The 20665-nt window shown below is 45.1% G+C and overlaps 1 protein-coding gene across 6 annotated transcripts in view; it reads left to right on the top strand.

The window, feature by feature from the left end:
• Nucleotides 1-20665, top strand: part of LOC144138117 (transmembrane channel-like protein 7) — a 76836-nt gene that overhangs the window by 43869 nt on the left and 12302 nt on the right. For 5 of the 6 annotated variants that reach the window (XM_077670226.1, XM_077670225.1, XM_077670229.1 and 2 more), the window contains 8 exons: nucleotides 327-396; nucleotides 1318-1399; nucleotides 2166-2343; nucleotides 4087-4159; nucleotides 14188-14340; nucleotides 14844-14995; nucleotides 15840-15987; nucleotides 18555-18716. In XM_077670226.1, the coding sequence (XP_077526352.1) occupies nucleotides 327-396; nucleotides 1318-1399; nucleotides 2166-2343; nucleotides 4087-4159; nucleotides 14188-14340; nucleotides 14844-14995; nucleotides 15840-15987; nucleotides 18555-18716 (1018 nt within the window). Of the gene's footprint in view, nucleotides 1-326; nucleotides 397-1317; nucleotides 1400-2165; nucleotides 2344-4086; nucleotides 4160-14187; nucleotides 14341-14843; nucleotides 14996-15839; nucleotides 15988-18554; nucleotides 18717-20665 lie in introns of those variants that run through there. The other variant, XR_013315821.1, reaches the window with a different exon arrangement.

Here is a 20665-nt window from a genome sequence, read left to right as displayed (position 1 = left end):
AGATTTCTGAGGTCATTTTCCGAGGGATTAAATTAAGAAGGTCGGGGAGGTGTCCCAGTCGAATTCCGTCTTCCATTCACGGCAGCAACAAGAACGTCGTTTGACTACCCTTTTGTACATTTTGTGTTGAAGGCTAGAGATAAACGTAGTCAATAAATCCATTCGTCTACATGTTGTTCGTGTTTGTGTTGGTTTAATTATATGTAGACTGCTGTGGGAGCAAGAGACACGTAGACACACTCCGTCTTCACCTGATGTCATCTGCCAACACACTCGACTTGTTTTGATTGAAATCCTTTTTGCTTTATTGTTTAAAATGCTTGCAGGAATCAGATACAAAAAGCGCCCACGCAAGAGGGTGACAAGTTTGACGCCTGGGAACTGAAGAGCTTCAAGGTATGTCCGTGTGTTATCTCTAATCTCAACTGCTTTATCTCGCTGTGAAGTTGTCAGACACCAAGCAGTTTGCGAGGCCCAGCCACCTGTAACTCATAACTTGTGGTTGTTTAGTTACGCGTTTAGTGATTTATAGTTATGACAAAGTACATGACAAAGGTCATACATTGAGTGACCTGTTTCTTAAAGTACGTTTGTTCAGCTATTTCGTAATGCTCTTATCTAGAAGAACAGCTATGCAGTAAACCATGACAAATGCAAGCTTCCAAAAATTAGCATTGTACAGATGAAACCAAAACGTCTTTGCTCTTTGTTTTGCGCAATTTGCGTTGTAATCCAACGTTATTTACGGGAATTTTTTTTTCTTGCCTGATAATTTGACACTCTTTTAGAAAGTAAGATTGTGATTCTTAAGGGTTTTGATTTATTCAAACATTTCTGCGTTCCATCGGGCCTAACAATCAGTCATTGACCGTGTGTGTTGTATGCATACATTAATGCATTGCTGCAAGAAATTAAATCCGGCACCTGTGGCTGCCCTGTACGATTACAGTAACGCTGCACTGTAGCTGCACTGCACTGTGGCTGCTCTGTGTGTGGAACTACACAAATGCTGCACTGAGGCTGCAATCCGCTGTGGCTTTGCTCCACTGTGGCTGCTCTGTGCAGCTACACTAATGCTGCCACTATGGCTGCACTGCACTGTGGCTACTCCGTGCAGCTACACTATGGCTTCACTGCACTGTGGCTTTACTACACTGTGGCTGCTCTGTGCAACTACACTATGGTTACAGTGTGGCTGCACTATGCGAGTCTAGACATATGTACCGCCCATAATGGTCTCTCACTGGGACTTGCTCTGACTGCAGTACTTGTTTACTGTGTAAGATGAGACCGCGATTTTTTTTTCTCTGTGCACAGGCGATGAAGAAGGCGTCAGAGCTGAGCAGAGATGTCACAACCTGGTTCACAATGTGGTCAAGTGCTCTCAAAACTATCGAAGGTGGGCACTTCTTTCTTTTCTTTTTGCTCTTCTTGCCTTTTATGCCCATGTGCTGACCAAAATTAAAAAAAAAAAAAAAGGTGGCCAAGATTATTCCCACATATAACTCATTGGCAATTTGGAGACAGCAGTGCCAAAGGCACAATCGGCGCCAATTTGGTTGTCCGCCCAGATAAGTCTAATCACGTCGTTTGGCCGACCCAGAGATGTGGTTGCAAAGCTAATGCCTCAAGAGGGTAAGCGACGCAGGGGGAACCAAACTGGAAAGAACAACAAGGTACAGGGATGCCGACGACAAAATAAATTATGAACGAAATAAATTATGAACTCCTCCTCAACCCGCTCTATCCTTTTTGATGGATTTGTTCCTGCTATTGAGAGTTGTTAGAATTTTCTTTTATATATACCACTGCTTTGCAACTCTGCGTTGTCTCCTCTGTACCCTTTGCGTTTCGCCCACTCCTGTAATAGTTCTCTCAGGCAGCAGCATGTATAAACAAACAAATGAATAAATAAGTAAGTAAACAAACATCACTTTTCAATTCTTGCTGCATAATGTACAGGCAAAGTTTTTCCAACCCGAAGTGGACTGGTTGTGGCCAAGCTGTTCACAGATGTCGAACACCTGACGTCTGAGTTGTGAGGAGCTGTTGAATTGAGAGAAGCGTTCCCTTATATCTGAAGGGTGTGCGTAACACGAAGTGCCTCCCCCTCCTCCTCCTCCTGATGATGATGATGATGATGGTGATCCCCACCCGATGCGCAGGCCACTTTGGCACGGGCGTGGTGTCCTACTTCCTGTTTCTGCGGTGGCTGCTGTTGGTGAACCTGCTAATGTTCCTCCTCCCCGCCCTGTTCATCATCACCCCGCACTGGATCCTGCCCACCGTGTTCGCCCTGGCCTCCTCCAACGACACAAGCGCTAGCAGCAGCAACAGCAGCGGGTGAGTGGGCATCACATCGGACAGACAGCTGTCGTCTTTATTAGACTGCACAACTCTTGTTCTGTTTTTTCCAACTGAATACAGTAGCCGACCGTCTTTTCGGACTCCGAAAATTTGTACTTGGTGGATATTTCGGACTTTCCCGAAGAACCGGTGGTTGTCCCATAGGAGTAATGACTCACGGATTTTTCGGACTGCTCTTTTGTTTGGACTGTTTTTGGTTCCCCTCCAGGTCCGAAAAATCGGTCGGCTACTGTAATTGAATGAGAGTGATGAAGAACTGAACATGTATTGAAACTGCTGCTGCTGGACAGTACTTTAAGCTTGATGTCGTGTAAGTAGGTGAACCCTTTCTAGGCAGATACCGCTTGAAAAGATGTCATTTTGGGAAGGAGGGGGGTTGTGTTTGGCAGGAAAGTTTAAAAATTTACTGAAAACTTTGAGAAGACGGAGTAGTAAGCAGTGCAATAATGCAATCGGATACGTTTACCTTTACTGGGAGTGTAGCGAAATATTGCCTATAGCAAATGCCCTCTGTGCCCCTGAAATGTTTTCAGATCTTTGTGCATTGATTTACTTACTTTTTTATATGTCCAGTTTGCGTGGTATGTATTGAATCATCAACTATGGGTCTGGGAAATCAAGGCAACCCGCTTGAAAACAGACAAAAACTGGTTGTTTAGAGGCAAGGCAGCGTTGTAAATGCGCAAAATGCAGCTGTAATATTTTGCACTTACATTTTTTTTTTGTTTTGCAAGAAGGAGAAGATGGTAGGGAGAGGTTAGGCTTTGTAGATGATGTAGGGGAAGTAAGGTTCGCATTTAAAAACTGTGCAGTCTTTCCTCTGTGCAATTTTTTTTAGATTTCCCCGTTTACCTTCAGGTGGGTTCCACATAGTTTTTGAAAAGGTTGATGTCACATAAGCAAGTCATTGGTTTTTTTAGTACCCTGGAGCATGGTGAAGGAAAAAAGTAAACAAACATATTCAAGGGTCAGCTCAAACAAAAGCGTTCATGAAGCTAAATTGGGATGCCAATGCTCCTGAATTTCCCTGAAAATGTATTGACTTGAACTTGTTTTACAGCTTTGTGAATCTTGCTATAAATTTTACAAAAATTAGCTCCCTGCGAAAGAAACTGAACGTTTAGTTCAGGCCATCACAACAAGGTTAAAAGTACTGTCCGTGGCAGTTTCTCATGTTCTGCTTTTTACTGGGCATCGTCATTAGCATATAAAACGAAACAAAAGTAAAATGTACCTGTCCCCTTTGTTCGAGCATTGCAACATTCTGGTGTTACCAAAATAACAAAAACAACAATACACAGGAGACCATTGTTCCCACAGAACACAAAAGGCCGTGTCAGCTGCTAATCTCGCCCACTCCAGTTTCGCAGTGGTGCAAGCACGTGCTTATCTTCACAAGTCAAGCTTGCACACTGGCTCCCTTCATTGTCCACTAATCTTTGCGCTGGTTCAAGGTTAGGGAAGCTTGTGCACATAACAAGTGCACCTGCCCTTGCACTGACGAAAGAGGGAATAAAGGGAGTTGTCATGTAATTCTGTGCATTATTGGTTGCTTCCTTGTTTCTGTGTGAATTATCTATCCTTGGCCAAAGTGTTGTGACCTTTATTCGAATAAGGCTACCTTGCTTTATTATAATGGTGGCCCCAGTGTTGCAGTGACCCGTACATTGAGTGACGGTGACTGCACCAATTCTGACCGGGGACTTTTTCTTGCTGCAGGCTCCGGACTTTCCCCGAGCCGTCAACGCTGGCATTCTCCTCAGTCAGTTTGTCCCCAACCTCCCAGTCCATGGTGAGTGGAAAACGGTTGGCTGGGGCTGTGTTGCTGCCGGTGCTGCTGCTGCTGCTTTCAAGGTCTACCCCTATACTGCCCATTGTTGAAAATTAAAACTGTAGCAAACCATAACTGACAAGAAGTGGAGAATTTCGAAGATTCATTTCTTCTTGTGACTATGTTTGCTATATGTATATACAGTGAACTCTTCTTATCAGAAGTTCATCTTATCTTGCTTCAAGACGGTGAATGAAGTAGACTTACGATGGAGAAAAAAAAAATCATTTATGTGAGTGCGCAACTTTATAAAAGATTGTCTTCAAGTGCTCTTGCCTGGTTTTATCCAGTCCAAGCGGCGGCGGAGAGCATACAGGCGCTACCTCTAGCGACAATGCAGCAGAGGCAGGGAGGGAACTCCTTGCGTTCTCGGTGGTGACACGGTGGGACTTGTGACTCGAACCAACAGGAACTCACATGCTCCCGCTGAGAAACGGCATTGGTCAGGAGAGCTGCTACTTTTGCTAACAGAAAGTCTCCATCGTCACTTTTTTTTAACCTTTCATCCTTCTAGTTTTGTGCACCTCTCCTCCATAGCAGAGCGGCCACAAAACTTTTTTTTGCTTTGCCGCTGGCTCCATGAATTGAAGGGTGGGAATAGTGGTAGGTTTATCCGTGTTTCTTTTTTTCTCGCTCCCTCCCTTCCTCTGTGGCGCAAGTTCGCTTTGCGGTGTGGTTTTCTTTTACTTTCCTTTCCCTCTGGTCGCGTGAACGCCCCGCTGCACCCCACAAAGACTGCCGTGTTCACTACCCAGAATCGCAAGCAGTGGTGGTCACCCCGAAAGTTGTTTGTCTTAACTAAAGAGTAGTCTTAACCAGATTTTTCTTTTGCATTGGGTTTATGGAAAACAAAACAGATGTTCCCACGTTGTTCGGCATATGTGAGAATTCGTCGTAACCAAGTTCGTCTTAATGGGAGTTCACTGTATATACAGTTAAACCTCGATATAACGAAGTCGTACTTGGGGCCGCAAATTTCGTTAAATCGAGAATTTCGTAAAATCGAGGTTTCGATTTTACAGTTCATTTAACCAGTTATTGGGGTTTTAACACTTTGGCCCTCGCCAGGCAACGACTGCTATGTAGTTACCTCTCCAATTAAAGCGAAATTTGTACTAAAACTGGCCGCGAAAATTGTGTGAATTAAGAGTTTCAACACTTGGGCAATGGAATTCGGATAGCCGACGGTAGTTCATGTGTCATCGTAAAACCGGTGCTTTTTCCGCAACGCCTCATTAAATATGATAGCAGACTAGGTTTCCACTTTTTCTTTTTTCATTTCGGTCACTACTAAATGCCGCTGTTAGTCAATTGAACCCGCGTCCATGTCCCGTGAACTTCACCCCGCCGAGGTGCTCGTTCGAAGTTACGCCTCTTTTCGTCCATTCAGTGGTAGGCTTAGGCGCGGCGGGCCAATAGCGAAAGGCTGCTATGAAACTTTCGAAAGACTTTTTTAATGTACAAGGGCTCCGCAGTATGGGCGCGTGATTCAACCACAACACTCGAGATAAAACCATGATTGCGAGTTGAGCGGAGTACACGCGGACCGCTTCACTGTGTGAAGCAGCGCTTACGTGATCCGGAAAGCGGAAAGCTTACATTAAAAATCTTCCGGCCAAATTCGATTAAGCAATTACTTTTATGCCCACTGAGCCCTTACGAAACGGATTTCTCCGCACCGCAGCTGTCTAATGAACGCTGGTGAAACGAAGATGACCACGTTCAAAGAGAGCAATTTATTGCCACCAGCACTCGATGTTCAAGCCGTAGTGAAGAAGTCCGTAAGCAGTGCTTGGCGTTTCTTGACCAGGGCGGGCTTTACGTGACGCTCGTATGCTGACAGCGCTAACAAGGTCTTAAACATTCGTGTGCACCTGCGTGCCTCCGCAGAACATCGATGGCATCCATCACACTTCGGTGGCTGTCAGTTTCACCGAGCTTCCTCAGGCTCTTGTTCGGAACACTTTTCTTTCTCTTGGAGTGCTCATGCTGCTTACAAGACTCACCTAACGATGCACGAACAAAATATTAATTTGGTTATCAGCGAGCACAACCTAGCGCAGCAGCACCGTGAGCAATGACGCGTAGAAAAAAAAAAGGCAGCGTCTCCTGCCACGCGCGTGGCAGCAGCCACGCCCCCCTGGCAACGGCTGCTGCCACGCGTGACGTCATAATGACGTCATAACATTAATAATTGTCATTATTTTGTGTAGTGTAGTCCGAAATACACATTTTTTTTTATTTGCAGTACAAAATAACGCACCATTGAACTGCTAAAACTTTTCTAAACAAACAATTTTTGTTCTTGCGGGAGCAGCCGGCGATGCTGCTGCTGCTGCCAGCTGCCGTATCGCGCACATGGAGTCGCGTATCCGAAAGCGTGACGAAGCTCCGATTTTCTCGGGCCGACAACGTAGATAAACCGGAGTTCATATTGTTAGAAGCACTATCTGAAAACGTGAGAAAGTTGCTTGTGATTATGTATTGCGTGGGGACCCAGCCAGCCTTTCCAGACCGCAGCAAAATAGCCGCTCTCGAGTAATGTTGACCTGTGACCGCTTGGTTATGCTTGGTGTACGCCGATGGTACCTGCGTACAGTTTCAGCGTACGTGAGACGACATCGCACAGCCGACTGGCCTCGTTCGAACAAGCTACGTTCCACACAAGGAAAGACACCGTCCGAGCGTAATTCTGTGAACCTTCCGACGCATGTCGGCGCGGCGGCATCTGCTATCAACAGTTTGCACCACGGCAAGTCCAGAATGCTTAAATGGGCGACCTGAAATCGCGGTGTGTGTTCTCGAAATGAAGACAACTTAGCAGCGCCAAAAGTTAATCAGAATGTACAGTGCCGAGGACGAAGGGTAGTGGCGGCAACCGTTTTTTACTAGGCACATGTGCGCATTACAATTACAGACAATTGCGCCGAGAATAGGAAAGGTAATCTTTGGTGTCCCCACACATGTACCACGTACGTACCACTACAGTAGATCTCCTCTTCTGAAATATTAGCAAGGAAAACTCGAAAATCGGGAAGTTCTTATTTTCTAGTGGGCGAAATTGTAGCTTAAAATTTGTTTTACACCCACGATACGTTTTATGAGCAGAAAAGTCTTGTGAGCATGCGCCACAAGGATCATAATTGCGTGATATTCAGCGCTTAAAAAGATTTCCTAGTAGAAACCAAATATTTCGTAGTAGGATACATGATTCTACAACAGTTTAGGACCTGCGACCTTCAAAAGGTAGACTAGCTAGACGCTTCATCTCATAGCCACTGCACTGGTATAACTTTCACGTCTCACTGTACCGTGGTGTACGCTATGTTGGCCAGACTTGACTGAGTCCCTCATGCAAAGGAAGTTAATTCAGGACACACCAGACGATAGGGTCAGAGAAGAGGCTGTAGAGACGGCAATAGGAAGGGTATACGCTTGGCCGGCCATCATGTCTAATGCACCTACATGCACTCCAGCATATGAAAACCTATGGGTTCTGCACAGGCTCAATAAGCAACGTCAAAGAGAATCTTAAGATATGCCTAGAACGTGAAAGCATCTACGGATTGTTTGTGTAAACAGGTATAAGCAGCGAGCATGCTGCAAATGTAATTGATAGGCAAACGTCAAGGCTATCATGGGGCGAATTTAACAAAAAGAAATGGTGCAAAAGATCCCAATTTCAAACTACATTGATGTTATATGTGCATACACTATAAACACAGTCATCAGTATGTTAACTGTACGTAAACACTCAAGTGATATGATCAAACGGAACTAGAGGCCCCACTGCAATCGCCCAGTTATGTTTCTTTGCAGTGGAATAGGTCGGTATCTGTTAGTCGCACAAACAAGATTCTCTGATGGCATGGAGAAATAGCTGGAAAGTGGCTATGGAGCTCCAGCTGCTTTACACATTTTCTGTAATACCAGTTATTTGTTTGAAGTTTGCAATAAAATTGATCTCATTTGTTAGTCTTTTTAATTAATGAACGAAACTTTTCATGGCCACAAAACGGTGGTCGATAAACAAATGCTCACTTTCTTTAGTGGCTTGTAACGATTCACTAGAATTTCACATGGCCAACCCAAGGAATCCATGGCTCGTACACTGCAGGGTAGTGCTAGTCTCCAAAAACATTTGCCAGGACGACTGGAAACTAGTGCGGCCCACAGGCTCCATAGGTGGAAACCAGTAGCCCACCCACAGTGCCATAAAACAGCTAATGAATGGAGTGAGTCTCTGCTAAATATTAAGCAGGTTCAAAGGGTAGGTTCGCATTGATAGATTTTGTGCCATCGTTCACTGTGCGTAGATTAACTATAACGGGCACAATAGTCATTTTTGTTATTTCAGACAGTTGAAGGGTTGCCTAAATGTTCTTTAACAAAACAAAAAGTGAAAGCTCTCAGGGATTTTAAAAACATTGTTTAAGCCTCTCCAGCAATTGTCCCAGCCTGAAGGAACTCAGCTGATAGTTGGTGCCGACTGTCGTCCTCGCTTGCTAGCTCCCTGACCAAGCACATGAATGCAGTGACTAAGAAAGATGGTGACCAAAGTGAGAAGAGAAGGTGGATCCCATACAACAGCCCTTGATCATCTAAACACCAGAAAAAAGCGCCGATGACTCACAGGCCACGACTAGGGCGTTAAAATACCTTTTGACATACATTTACAACCTTTTATCAAAAAAATCTTGATTACACACAGTCCCTCCATGGAAGGGGTTTGTTTCTGACAAGGTCGTTGAAATTTGTTATTAGTGACAACATAAACTCATCATTGGTCCCTTTCATTCAGCACACTTACGGGCTTCGTTTTAAAAACCCTGCTGTTTCTATTTCACGTATAAATGAACTGCTTATGCAATATTCTCTTATTTACCTATGTTCGAAGTAAACTGTGTTATACCGTAAAATGTGATGTGCCGAGTGCATGCAGGTGTAACATTCTTCAATGGGACATGCAGAACATGAAGCTCAGTGCTGATAAACTTAAATCAGGGAAAATAAAGCTTCCCATGTTGCTTCTTTATTTTTGTAACTATTCTCTCTACCAAATACCTTGGTGGTAAACTCAACGAAGCTCACCTTTTCCCTAGGCCTTTATAATTGTTTTGCTCTGCAATTATACATTCTCAGCTGGAGCATGCCTGCTGAATTCAGGCCCCAACCACGCTTTACTATTTCTCAATTGCAGCTGTATCAAATGTTGCTCTTTAGGTTTTGCCAATGATTTCCAACAGGCCATTTAATTGGTGTCAGAACCATTTTATACCTTTAATTGCTATTTATAGCAAACAGTATTATATCATTTTTCATAACACATTTTGTTGTAACCTCATTCAATGATTTTGTTACCCCGCCAGCCTGGTTCATAAATCTTTGCGTGAACATGCCCGTCTTGCAGCTAATCTGCATTAACAGACACCACACATTTTGGCTTTCCAGCGTAGCTTTGGTGTCCGCAAAAAGGAATCTTTTTCTTGGCTCCTCTGCAGCAGAGCCTCTGCTCTGCAGCGCTTTGTAGAAAAAGATCACTTGCTGGTTTGGCTTTCCCGCAGGGCTCTAGTGTAGTGCAAGAAAGTATCGCGTGCTTATTCCTTTTTTGTTGAGGTTTTAATGCTGTGCATCTTCCAGAAGAACCCTGGCATTTTGTTTAGAAACGGAACTTCACAGCACAAACAGTGCAGAGAAAGTAGAGCTACTCACTTTTTGCATAGACACGGAAGTTTGGCAGATCACTTGTCATTGACAAGCAAGTGTTTGATTTCTGGCTTAAGGTGCAACGCTGGGATAGTTTACTAGCTGGGGGGAAAAAACACAGCACTGATAAACGGTACTGAAGTACTAGGAAAGGTGCCGTGATCAACATGGTTTCCATGTGTTGGCAGCTTTTTGGTCCAGTGTTTTTCATGAATATTTGCCAGGGGGCCTTAACATGGCCTGCTTTTGTGTAACAAAAATGTCAACAGTGAAGCACTTATCAATGCTCACATGCTGCTCATTGATACCAGAGCAAAAATACGTTCAGCAGTCATTTTATTGTTAAAGCCACCCATGATCCATACACCTTCCAGCTGTACTGCAACTTTCACAAACACCGACAGACATTCACATCTACGCACGTGGCCTTGGCTCCAGTTCTTGCACAAGGAATTAAGAAGTACTCTTGGGAGTGGGCAATGTCACGCTCGACACCAACCATTACCCCGAAGTTGTACTTGATGAACTATTTTTTACGCCTGTTGGCTTAAAGGATTGTTTAAGTGCCCGTTTTGTGGAAGAAAAAGAAACAGCTAATGGGCACACAACACACAACCCGTGAATGTGTTTTCTAGCAGCTGGCTTCTGACGAGACTTGCATCATTATTGGGACATTTTATAAAGCCCCTTACCACTAAGTAAATTCACTTGAGCAATTTTCCAAAACAGTTTACACAGTGCGGAGTTAAAAAGCAATAGAATGTGAAACGTCCCCTCACAATTGGAAACTCTTCCTGTTCACTACCCCAAAGGCTTTGACAGTAGACGCTTAAGCACGCTTCACCAGTTGCGAATACAAGCATTAGTGTCAAGTCGAACTCCGCAGAGTGCTTGGGATGGGCATATAGATGTCACAGCCACTTGGAATTTGTGCAAAGACTGCAAGCCTCCGAGATAAGCTCTCATCATCATTAGCCCATCCTGCTGAGAGTGAATGAAAGTATTGTGCCTGGTTATGTTCAATTCCAACCAAGCCAAACACAAGAGTAAAGAAGGAACGAGCCTATCAAAATACATACTCAAAGCAGATGCAGGAGGAAGTTCTGTTGCCTAACCAGGTTAGAGGAGGCGAAAGGTACTGGAGCGAAGGAAAGGGAAATAAGAGCCAAGCAGTAATTTTAAGCCTTGCCTATCATTTCATTAAGACTTCCTAAGTTGAAAGCACAATGGTACTAAGCAACAAATCTGAGCATAGATGAACAATAACTGAATTGTCACTTGTTAACCTTATGCACACCAGACTTTTAAAGGACTATTAGCAGAAGTTCCAAACTTGGCTCACACGGCGATCTTATCGGCTGCACTTCTCCCATGCTTGCACAGTTGGAGCTTGAGCCTCCTTGCACAAGAAGCCAGCCAGTCGGCGAATGGTTTCAGTGGTATCTTGAATAGATATATCTTTGGACGGGCAGTTGGGCTCCACCCACGGAAGGGCAACTGCGCTCCCTGCACGGATTCTGCAGCGCTACGTGCACAGATCGTTTCTGTGGAATAGTCAGGATACATTTCTCGGCGACAGTACTACTGCCCCGGGGGAAAAATTGCAGAAGCTACATGCGAGATCGGATTGCGTTCGATGATGCCGTGCGCTACCTGACGACACTCGATTCGTGCACACGCTGACACTACGTCGCTCGCTACGGCGCGACGCGATGGAAAATACTGATCCCTACGTTTTATAATTGAGCCACCACTCCAGAATCAGAACACAAGGCGTGGCATGGAAGAAGCGAGGCACAAGTAGACAACAAATGCAGGCGCGTAAAGCAAATAGCACGCGAACTGCAAAACAACGTGAAGCTTACAAAATATTAAACGACAACAGTACAGTTCTAGGAGCATGTAAAAAGCGGGGCGAAGCAGCGTGCAGAAAACAATGCGTTAGGCTTACCAAGACGTGCAACAGCAAGTTCACAAAAAATACCCAATCTAAATAATTACAAGCACACCTCCCAACAAGAAAAAAGCGCCGCGAGGCAGTCGCTGTACAGGGAGATAAGGACGTAACGATGCGTCAGGCCTGCCATTCGAACCACGGGCGGAGAACATCGGGACACAAGACGCGAACACCCGGCTGCCGTCGTCAACACAAAAAAATGGCATGATCAAATGACGTAAATATGACGTTTGTTTTGTGACGTCACAGGAAGTCACGTGATTATTTTAGCTTGACGTCACTTCTGCGTGGCAGCAGCTGTTGCCAGGGGGGCGCAGCTCGTGCCACGCGCGTGGCAGGAGACTTAACCAAAAAAAAAAGCTTGAAGTAGGCTTCGGTAGCCTAAGCATAGAGGGCGCTGGCGTAGGCAACGATGGAGACGTCAAAATAGTGGGTGCACTATTAAACCGTCTATGACCGCTAGCGGTTTGTGCAGCTTCGTTCTTCGCTTTTAATTGTTGTTAACCGTAGATTTCACCGCTTTTCTTTCATTTTAGCCTTCAAGAGTCAATTTGAGTACTGAATTTTTTCAATGTAGGGCCTGAGAGGCAAAATAAAACGTGCCTCGACCGGAATTTCGTTCTTCCTTTCTTGCCGTGACTTCGTTAAATCGAAAGCGCCGCACAAAATTACTTCGTAAAATCGAGACAAAAATACATGCATTTAGCAAAATTTTGTTAGAAAACTTGAAAAAATTCGTTATATCGCGAATTTCGTTAAATCGAGGTTCGTTATATCGAGGTTCAACTGTATAGATGTAATAATCTGCCAAGTTGAGTTTATTTCTGGCAATCACCATCACAGCAGCTGAAATGGAGGAATCGGAGGCCTGGTTAAGGAAATGAGGTGGCATTTAACGTAGCTATGAACATTGCTCCATAGGAAAGCTGCTGAGAAGGTGGTGTTTGTAGAAACGAGGCTAGACTTGCTGGTTGCAATCACTTGTTGACAGGAAGAGGTGAAATTGTTAAAATTTTTTTAGAAATGTGCGAATGCTGCATAGTAAATTTCTAATCGAATATCAGGTCGAATTCAGAAAAAAAGCTGAATATCGAATATCAATTCTTTTACAGGTGTCGATTTTTCATAGGTTTCTGTGCAAAAGCAGAAGCTACTTCGTATGTTCGGGAGACATGACGTTTTTTTTTTTCAACCTGGAGAACGCACTTTTCAACTTGCATTGGCGGTGGTCTAAAAATCCGGAGCGGGCACGATACGCATTAAAAAAAAAGACTTGCACTGAAGTTTCTGTACTGCAATCATAGGCAACGACTTGACAGTGCTTCGTAACTCGAAAGCAAGCACTTTGCAGGCATGAACAATAGGGCGCTTAAACCCAGCACAACCACAATCATAGACCATGAGGAGGCACTCCTTCAGAAGCACATGGGCAGCGTGAATAATACAGAGTGGATGGAAAGCGCGCATTACAGTCACCCTGGACAAGCCTACACTATCCACTGTGGTCTAAAAAACAAGTGAGCGCGGAGTAACTGCACACCAACTGCATTAAAAACAGCCACAACTGCTTTTGATTTTAAATGAATGGAAGCGCTGTCTAAATGGCGGCCGATCTTTACCGGAAGCTGCCCTAATATCCGGTCGCAAAATTCAAAATGGCGGCCAGAGTCGACGGCAATGGCTCGAAAAAGAGGTCTTATCAACGCAATCGCAGATTACTCCGTGCAGTGGGATAAAATTTACGGCCTCTGCAAGGGGCACTCGTTGAAAGCGCGATTTGGATGAAACTTGACCAGCAGACGGTGTAGCAGCAGTGCGTTAGTGTGCACCGTCACCTCTCGCTTTCGCAGAGCCGGGCATGTTTGGGAAATCCACTCGACTATTTTAAAAATCAAATAGTGGATATTAGATACGCGAATCGAATTATTCGCGGCGGTACTTTTGATTCGCATTCTAATATTTCAGTATTCACACACCGCCACTTTTTGGTGTGTGTGTCTGGGCAAGAACTAGTGACATCGTTTCTCACATTGTTTTTGTTGTGTTTCCCTGACGAGTGATTTCATGTGTGCGGAGTGCGAGTCGTGTTGTTTTAATTGGGGCTTCCCGCAGAAGATTGGATCGCAAAATAAACGCAAATCGTGTATTGCTGTGAAGGCCAAGGGGTCCGGGGGAGGGGAATGAATTGCAGGAGGACTACTAATGCGTCTGTAATCATCAGCAGGCAGTTTGCATTTGCAAAACTGCCGCTTTTCTCTTGGAAGTCGGGCCTTTGCTTGCCCTAAAGCGAGCCCCTCGGGTGTTCTGCTCTTCTTTCTGGGAAAAGCCGCCCGAGGACCTCCATGGGGACGATGTCTGGTCTGGCGCAGAGAACCGCACGCCCACGCGGATGCAGGAGTGTTACCGGCAGTACCAGTCCCTGGTGACCAGCCAGAGCAAGGAGGGCATCTCGCGCGTGCAGGACTTTCTCCAGGGCACGGTGAGACCAACTGTTTCTTTGCTGCGTGCGGTTTCTCGTACGCTTTTCTTCTATTCTCTTTGTTTGTCTGTTTATAATGGAATGACCCTGTGAGGAGTTAACTTGCCACTAGATTTGGAAGGAGGGTGACGGAGTTGTGTAATTGTGGCCGCAGAATAATAAACTGTGCCTACGTACTGCACTATTTTACGAAATTCAGTTTGTCAGACGATGAAAGCTCTGGTGTCGCATGTTAGTCTGTAACCAAATGGTGGTACAGGAAAGCTGCTGGGGCAACGCTTCGATCGTGGCTGAGAGAAGGAACAAGACGCTTGGCCAAACTATACGGAAGTGATAAGGACTGGCAGGACATCGTTCCGAGCTTAGAGTATTGAATGGATTGGGGGGGAGGTAGAGAGTTGCATTCAGGTTTTGGCGGCAATTGTGCGGCAGTTGCAGTCAATTCTTTGTTGAGTGGCGCACTTTTTTTTTTTTTTTGTCTTGGTATCTGCCTCGTTTTTCAGGGCTGGATGGAGCTGACGGCCCTGTTCTCGGGCCGCTACATCAACTCTGTGGACCACATACCAGGGACCAGGCTGGGCTACAACTTTCCCCTGGCCTTTGTGTTGACCAACGTCTTCTGCTTTGTGCTCTGCCTGCTGCTGATGGTCCGATAGTGAGTCGTGCCTCCTGCCTGTCACGTGTGTCCCTGGGTTGCCAACTATTTATGAAATGATAAGGTTGTGCCTGGTTCTCAGTCCAGGTGGAACGGTTGCTGTCACGAAAGTTTGCCACATGGAGCAAAAGCTGCATGTGGCTCCATGTGGCCATCTGGCCACAGGGAGCCACATGAAGCCTCCATGGCCATGTGGCCTAAGCACCATGTGGCAAATGTGGCTCCATGTGGCCATCTGATCAGATGCTGTTGCCATTATAGTCGTTGGTGAAGAGGTTATGCTTCTGCTTATGGACGCTGTGGTTAAGAGTTCAAATCTCTGTAAGCTCTTATATGTTATTTTTTTTTCTTCGTGGGGCCACGAATAGCGTCTTGTGGTAGGTACATTTCACACCCACTTTGCCGTTCACACGGTCAGAGCAGTCGGCCTTGATTTTTATCCACTTGCCAGAACCGCTACTGGTCACTGAAGCCACGAATGGTGTAGCCATCGCTAGAGTCATGTAAGGTAATCTGTCAACTAACTGTGCTCACAGATAAACGTGTTCCTTCTTCTTATTCTCCTCCGGATGGAACTTTAGTGACAGCTGCTGTTCCGTTTGGTTGGAACTCGGAGACCCTTCCCACTTTATTAAGTTCCATCCGGACATAGCGTTTCGTTAGCATTGTTCTGTCTGGTTGGAAACCGATACACAGCCAAACAATGAAGCATGAACAAGCCCATCACGGGGCTGCGTTCAGTGTCCCCCTCGTCTAAAAGGGAGTCTGGCAATTGTGAGATTCTGGTGTTCACGGTGTTGTTTCAAGGGGTGTGAAGAAAAAGGTGCGTGACTTTTGTTCTCAGCACCACAGCGGGCGTCCGGGAGGCACTGCTGGTGTCTGAAGGGAAGCTCCACCGGTACTGCAACCTGGTGTTTGCGTCGTGGGACTTCTGCATCACGGACGAACGGACGGCAAGGCTCAAACACGTCAGCATTGTGCAGGAACTCAAGGTGCACGAGCCATCCCTTTTTTTCCTTATGGCAAAGTTGTTAGGATGGCAAGGTGTTCGATTGAGCTTGTGGGTGGGGAGCAGGCAGGGTTTCATAGGGGGTTGGAAGGCATGCTGCTTTTATTGCTCAGATCTAGGAGAGCCTCTGTTCTGTTTAACTCTTTCGCTACCGCCGGAAAATCGACTAATTTTAGGGGTCCAAGAAAACATTTTTTTTCCTGCTAAAAAATTGGTTAGGCACTAATTGCAGGAGCACAAAATGCAGATTATTAAACGGCATTTCCAATAATACCAGTTTTTTAAAGATTTTCTTATATCATAGTTGTAAAAAAAAATATCAAAACCAAAATTTTTGTCGAGTTGTCGAAAAAAATGATAAAAAATGAGTTGTGTATATCAAACCACCAGTAGTAGAAAAAAATTAGAATATACATTTTGTAGGAAAACATTTCAAAAACACGCCCTAGATAAAATGTCGACTTGCGTGGAACAGTTTGTCAGATATAAAAAAAATGTTAGCATGCACGGTGCTCGTGTCATGCCGTGAAGCCCAACCTCCAATTCAAAATGTGCGATTTCGGGTGGTTTCCCGGAATAAATCTGGCGGTTTGGCATTATCAGAGGCACCAATTAGCCCCCACACAATGTAAAAACATCTTGTCAATGGCTGACTTTGCATTTACAGCGAGCACAATATTTGGGACAAGCACGCGATGCGGAAAAAAACATGCATGAAGTTGAAAACGGAACGCCGTGGCTGATGCTTGTTGTCGTTCACGGTCAGTTATCTCTCAAAACATAAAGCTGAGCTTTATTATCATCTTCTTACTCGCAATTGTAACCTTGCTCGCAAAAATGAGGTACGATGAGCTAGAATCGTGCCCTGCTATCTTTGGCCGAGTAGCAGTTGCGCGCTGAAAAAGATCAGCACAACGAGCCTCCTTTATTGCAGTGCCACCTAACATTTTTCAAATGAAACAGTACAAAAACTTATCAGAGACTCCGTCCGAATAGACAGTTCAACTAAGCAGCAACATTAGACACCCGGATATACCCTCGCATGGAAACGAAACTGGAAGGCGAACAGCTGGCAGTGTAAGGCCGGTTTGAAGCGCTGTCTTCGGCAAAACAGATATCTGGCGACTGGGTGTGACCTTTTGACTTGCATCTGAAGTACTTATTGCAGAAATCGGATTAGGGTGGGGGGAAATCAGGAGCGCCGTGCTTTGTTCGAGGATCTGTCGCGGACGCTTCGGGCGCCATGGCAGGTAGCCCTGAAGTTGGGTAACTGCGTAGTAGCGCTAAATATAAATTTTGCGATGCAGAAACGAAACTGAAACTGTTGTAAACTGTTTGCGAATGGTCCTGGGGTAAGTAGAACTACCACAGTACTTAGAACAACGTGCGCAAAGGCAATAAAACTGCCTAAAATCATAAAGTAGCTTTGCAACCAGGCACTGCTTGACATTTTCAGCCGATTTCTGGGATTTTTACTGTCAGAGTGCGAACCTGACGATTAAATATCGTTTGCTAGTTCCCCATTCACGCACTGATAGCAAAAAACAAGCGCTGGTGCAGAGTAATTACGAGTTGCAACCATTCTTCGTTGGTAGCCGTGACGCGCGATGACCATGCCCCTTTTCCACACCCAGGTGATTCAAAAGCGTGTCAAAAATCACGTTTCCGTTGCAAAAATGAAAACAAAACTGATTTTGAAAGGCCATTTTCTGATCTAACTCCGAACAGCTTTACTTGTTCGAGAAACGCCTGGAACGCTATGAAAAGGCGCTCCCAAAAGTATCGATCAAATTGATCGATTTTGATAGGCGCTGTAGCGAACGAGTTAATCAGTCGGGTTTGACATCTGACAGTAATTGCACTAGTATGTGACGCTCAATACGGATGTATCTGGGGACAACTTTGGGGACCCTCTTAGTAGCCACTGGTCAGATATCAAATTTCTTTGCAGTGGGGGGTACTTTTTGTTATTACTTGCCCTATTTTTATACTGTTACATGTATACGTGTGCCCTAAAATGCGGAATTGAACGGTTGGCATCCACCTAAAGCGCAGCCATGTGGTTATAAAGGAAAGGTGTTCAACTTTCCTTTGTAGCTGTACGGCTGCATCTTAGGTGGGTGGCAATTTTTGAATTTTTGGGGATCGATCATCTCAAAGTTACGTATTCTATCGCACACAATGTCTGACTCCTGACTTGGAAGTCTGTGCGGAAATTTATCATTTGTGTTAGTGTCCTGGCTTTGTCTTAAAATCTTAGTGGCACATTAAAATAAATATCCCATTATATGCTTACGACCAGGGCAGGGTACATTGCAATTATTACGAAGCAGTATTCATAGCTGGGCAAGTGCCACGCATTTAATTGATCAGAAACACCGTTACGGCATGAGCATAGGCATGAACATAGACTTGTGGAAACTCAAGGCAGTGACAGCTCTCTAAAGTTAACTTTGAAGTTAATAACCTTGGATAATTGCCTAATGCTGAGTAATACCAAGTTGCTAGCTACGTAGGTGAGTTTCTAAAGGGGAGTCATTGTGTGGACAGAGTGACCTGGCCGAAGAGCGGCGCACGGCGGAAATTGCCAGCTGGTCTCGTCGCAAGAAGGTCGGCCTCTTCGTGGTGCGCCTGTTTGTGAACCTGGTGGTGCTTGCCGTCATCGTGGGCTCCCTCTTTGCCGTCTACAACGCCACCAGTTTTTCGTTCAAGGTGAGTGCCCTGCCGTCATGGCCCATCCACCTTGTGCTAGGAACAACTGGAACAGGGCGTCTCTGTTTCAAAGGTGAAAGCCTCGAGTGCTACATTGCACAAAAACCTGGTGTTCTCATTGTCTGGTACAGATAATGCCTGCAACTGTAAAGGGGGGTAAAAAACACATTTTTTTAGTTCATATGAGAGTTGAACTGGGTTGGGTCTCCAGGGTAGGAGCTGAGTATGTTACCACCATGCTGCGTTAGCATGCTGTCATTGGTAGAGCCCCTAGCTTTCCGCGATTCCGCAATTCCGTGAAAAATCGCAGCATTAAAGTTTTCTCGCAGAAATCAAAATAAAAAATGTTGAAAGTGTGGCGCCACGACCCCAAAACGATAGATTCAGTGAAATGTGGCGGTAAAGTGGTATTTTCTATTAGTAATGGCAAAATGGTTTTTATTTTTTGTCTGCAACGTTTTTACCGATGAAAATTTAAATTTGCATCTGCGTATTCCTACCTTCTCAAATAATAAAAATGGATAGGTGGCGCAGCCTCTACCCGAATCAAGGGGCTTAGCCATAGCCACAGAAAGAGAACATTGCACTCGATGAGGCCCGTCAGATTGCAAACAACCCACCGCGGTGGCTCAGTGGCTAAGGCGTTGCGCTCCTGAGCACAAGGTCGCGGGTTCGATTCCCGGCCGCGGCGGCCACTTTTCTGATTGAGGCTAAAAGCAAAAACGCCCGTGTGTACGAGATTTCGTTGCACGGTAAAGATCCCCAGGTGGTCAAAATTAATCCGGAGCCCTCCACTACGGCGCGCCTCATCGTCTGCATCGCGTCGGCTTGTTAAACTCTATAATCAATCAGATTGCAAACAAAATGAAGTGTAAATGAATAAAGCGGCTAGCAAGGCGCTGGCATACTTGGAGAATGACACTTGGAAGTTCTTCAAGAGTGTGAGGGGCTTGGATTCCCTGCAAGTTGGGTGTCTCTCAGGGAAGAGGTCAGAGATTGGGGCTGTTCCTGGACTTGGGGAAGAATCCCTAGCCCTAGCTGCTGAATGGCAAGTGTACCTGAAGTCTTCTTAACTCTTTCGGGACCGCCGGAAAAAGTGATGAAAAATGGAGGTCTCAGTACAAATTTTTTATTACATAAAGCAAAGGCACCATCCTGCCTTAGCATATACCAAAATGCAGCTAATTATATGTTCTTTGACATACAATGCCAAATTTTACTTCAACACTGACGATAGAACCATGAAAAAATCTGAAAGTAAGAACTTCGTAAAAAAACTACAGAACAAGATAGAAAAAAGCGTAAATATAAAAATATTAAAAAAGAATAAAATTATTTCAGGATATACAAAATCTAACACAATGCTTTGTTTCTTCATCGTGAAAGTTTGATTCGGCTAGGTGTAACTGGTTTTTTGTTTTGTGTGTGATCTCTTTGGTACTAGGGCCATGGCTACGTCGTCGCCCAGATACATGCCGGGCTCTCGTCTCGGCGAAAACTTGATCCGTTTCTGCGCTGGTGGCAGGAAATCACTACCATAGGTAGTTAACACCCTAGTGAATAAATATAAACCAGCCAGAACATATTTCGAGCGCACATACCTACTCCAGAGCCAATTGAAACCGAAACCAACACCCACCTTTGAGCGCGATTTCATGTTCCAGGCTGATCGACACCCGAATCCTCACTCGAGCTGAAATCCGATCTCTAAAGCCGCATTCCGACTCTTCACTGCTACTCTCATCGTTAAAATCCACAGTAGAAGGCGAAGATATGCGAGACGAGACGAGGCGGATTTCTTATCGCGCTCGCGCGAGTATGACGCCATGTTTGTTTACATTCGAAACCACTGCCCGTCAGAATAAAATATCTGATGCGTTGCCGTCTGGCGATAAAAAAAGAAACTTCACAAAAGAGAAAACTCCAGTTTTCAAACTATCTCCTAGATG

Source organism: Haemaphysalis longicornis, unplaced genomic scaffold (genome assembly GCF_048455015.1).
Source record: "Haemaphysalis longicornis isolate Haplotype H1 unplaced genomic scaffold, Haemaphysalis longicornis Haplotype H1 scaffold_5, whole genome shotgun sequence".
NCBI classification, from domain to species: Eukaryota; Metazoa; Arthropoda; class Arachnida; order Ixodida; family Ixodidae; genus Haemaphysalis; species Haemaphysalis longicornis.
The sequence above is the reverse complement of the archived record's forward strand: the minus strand, read 5'-3'. Positions and strand labels throughout refer to the sequence as shown.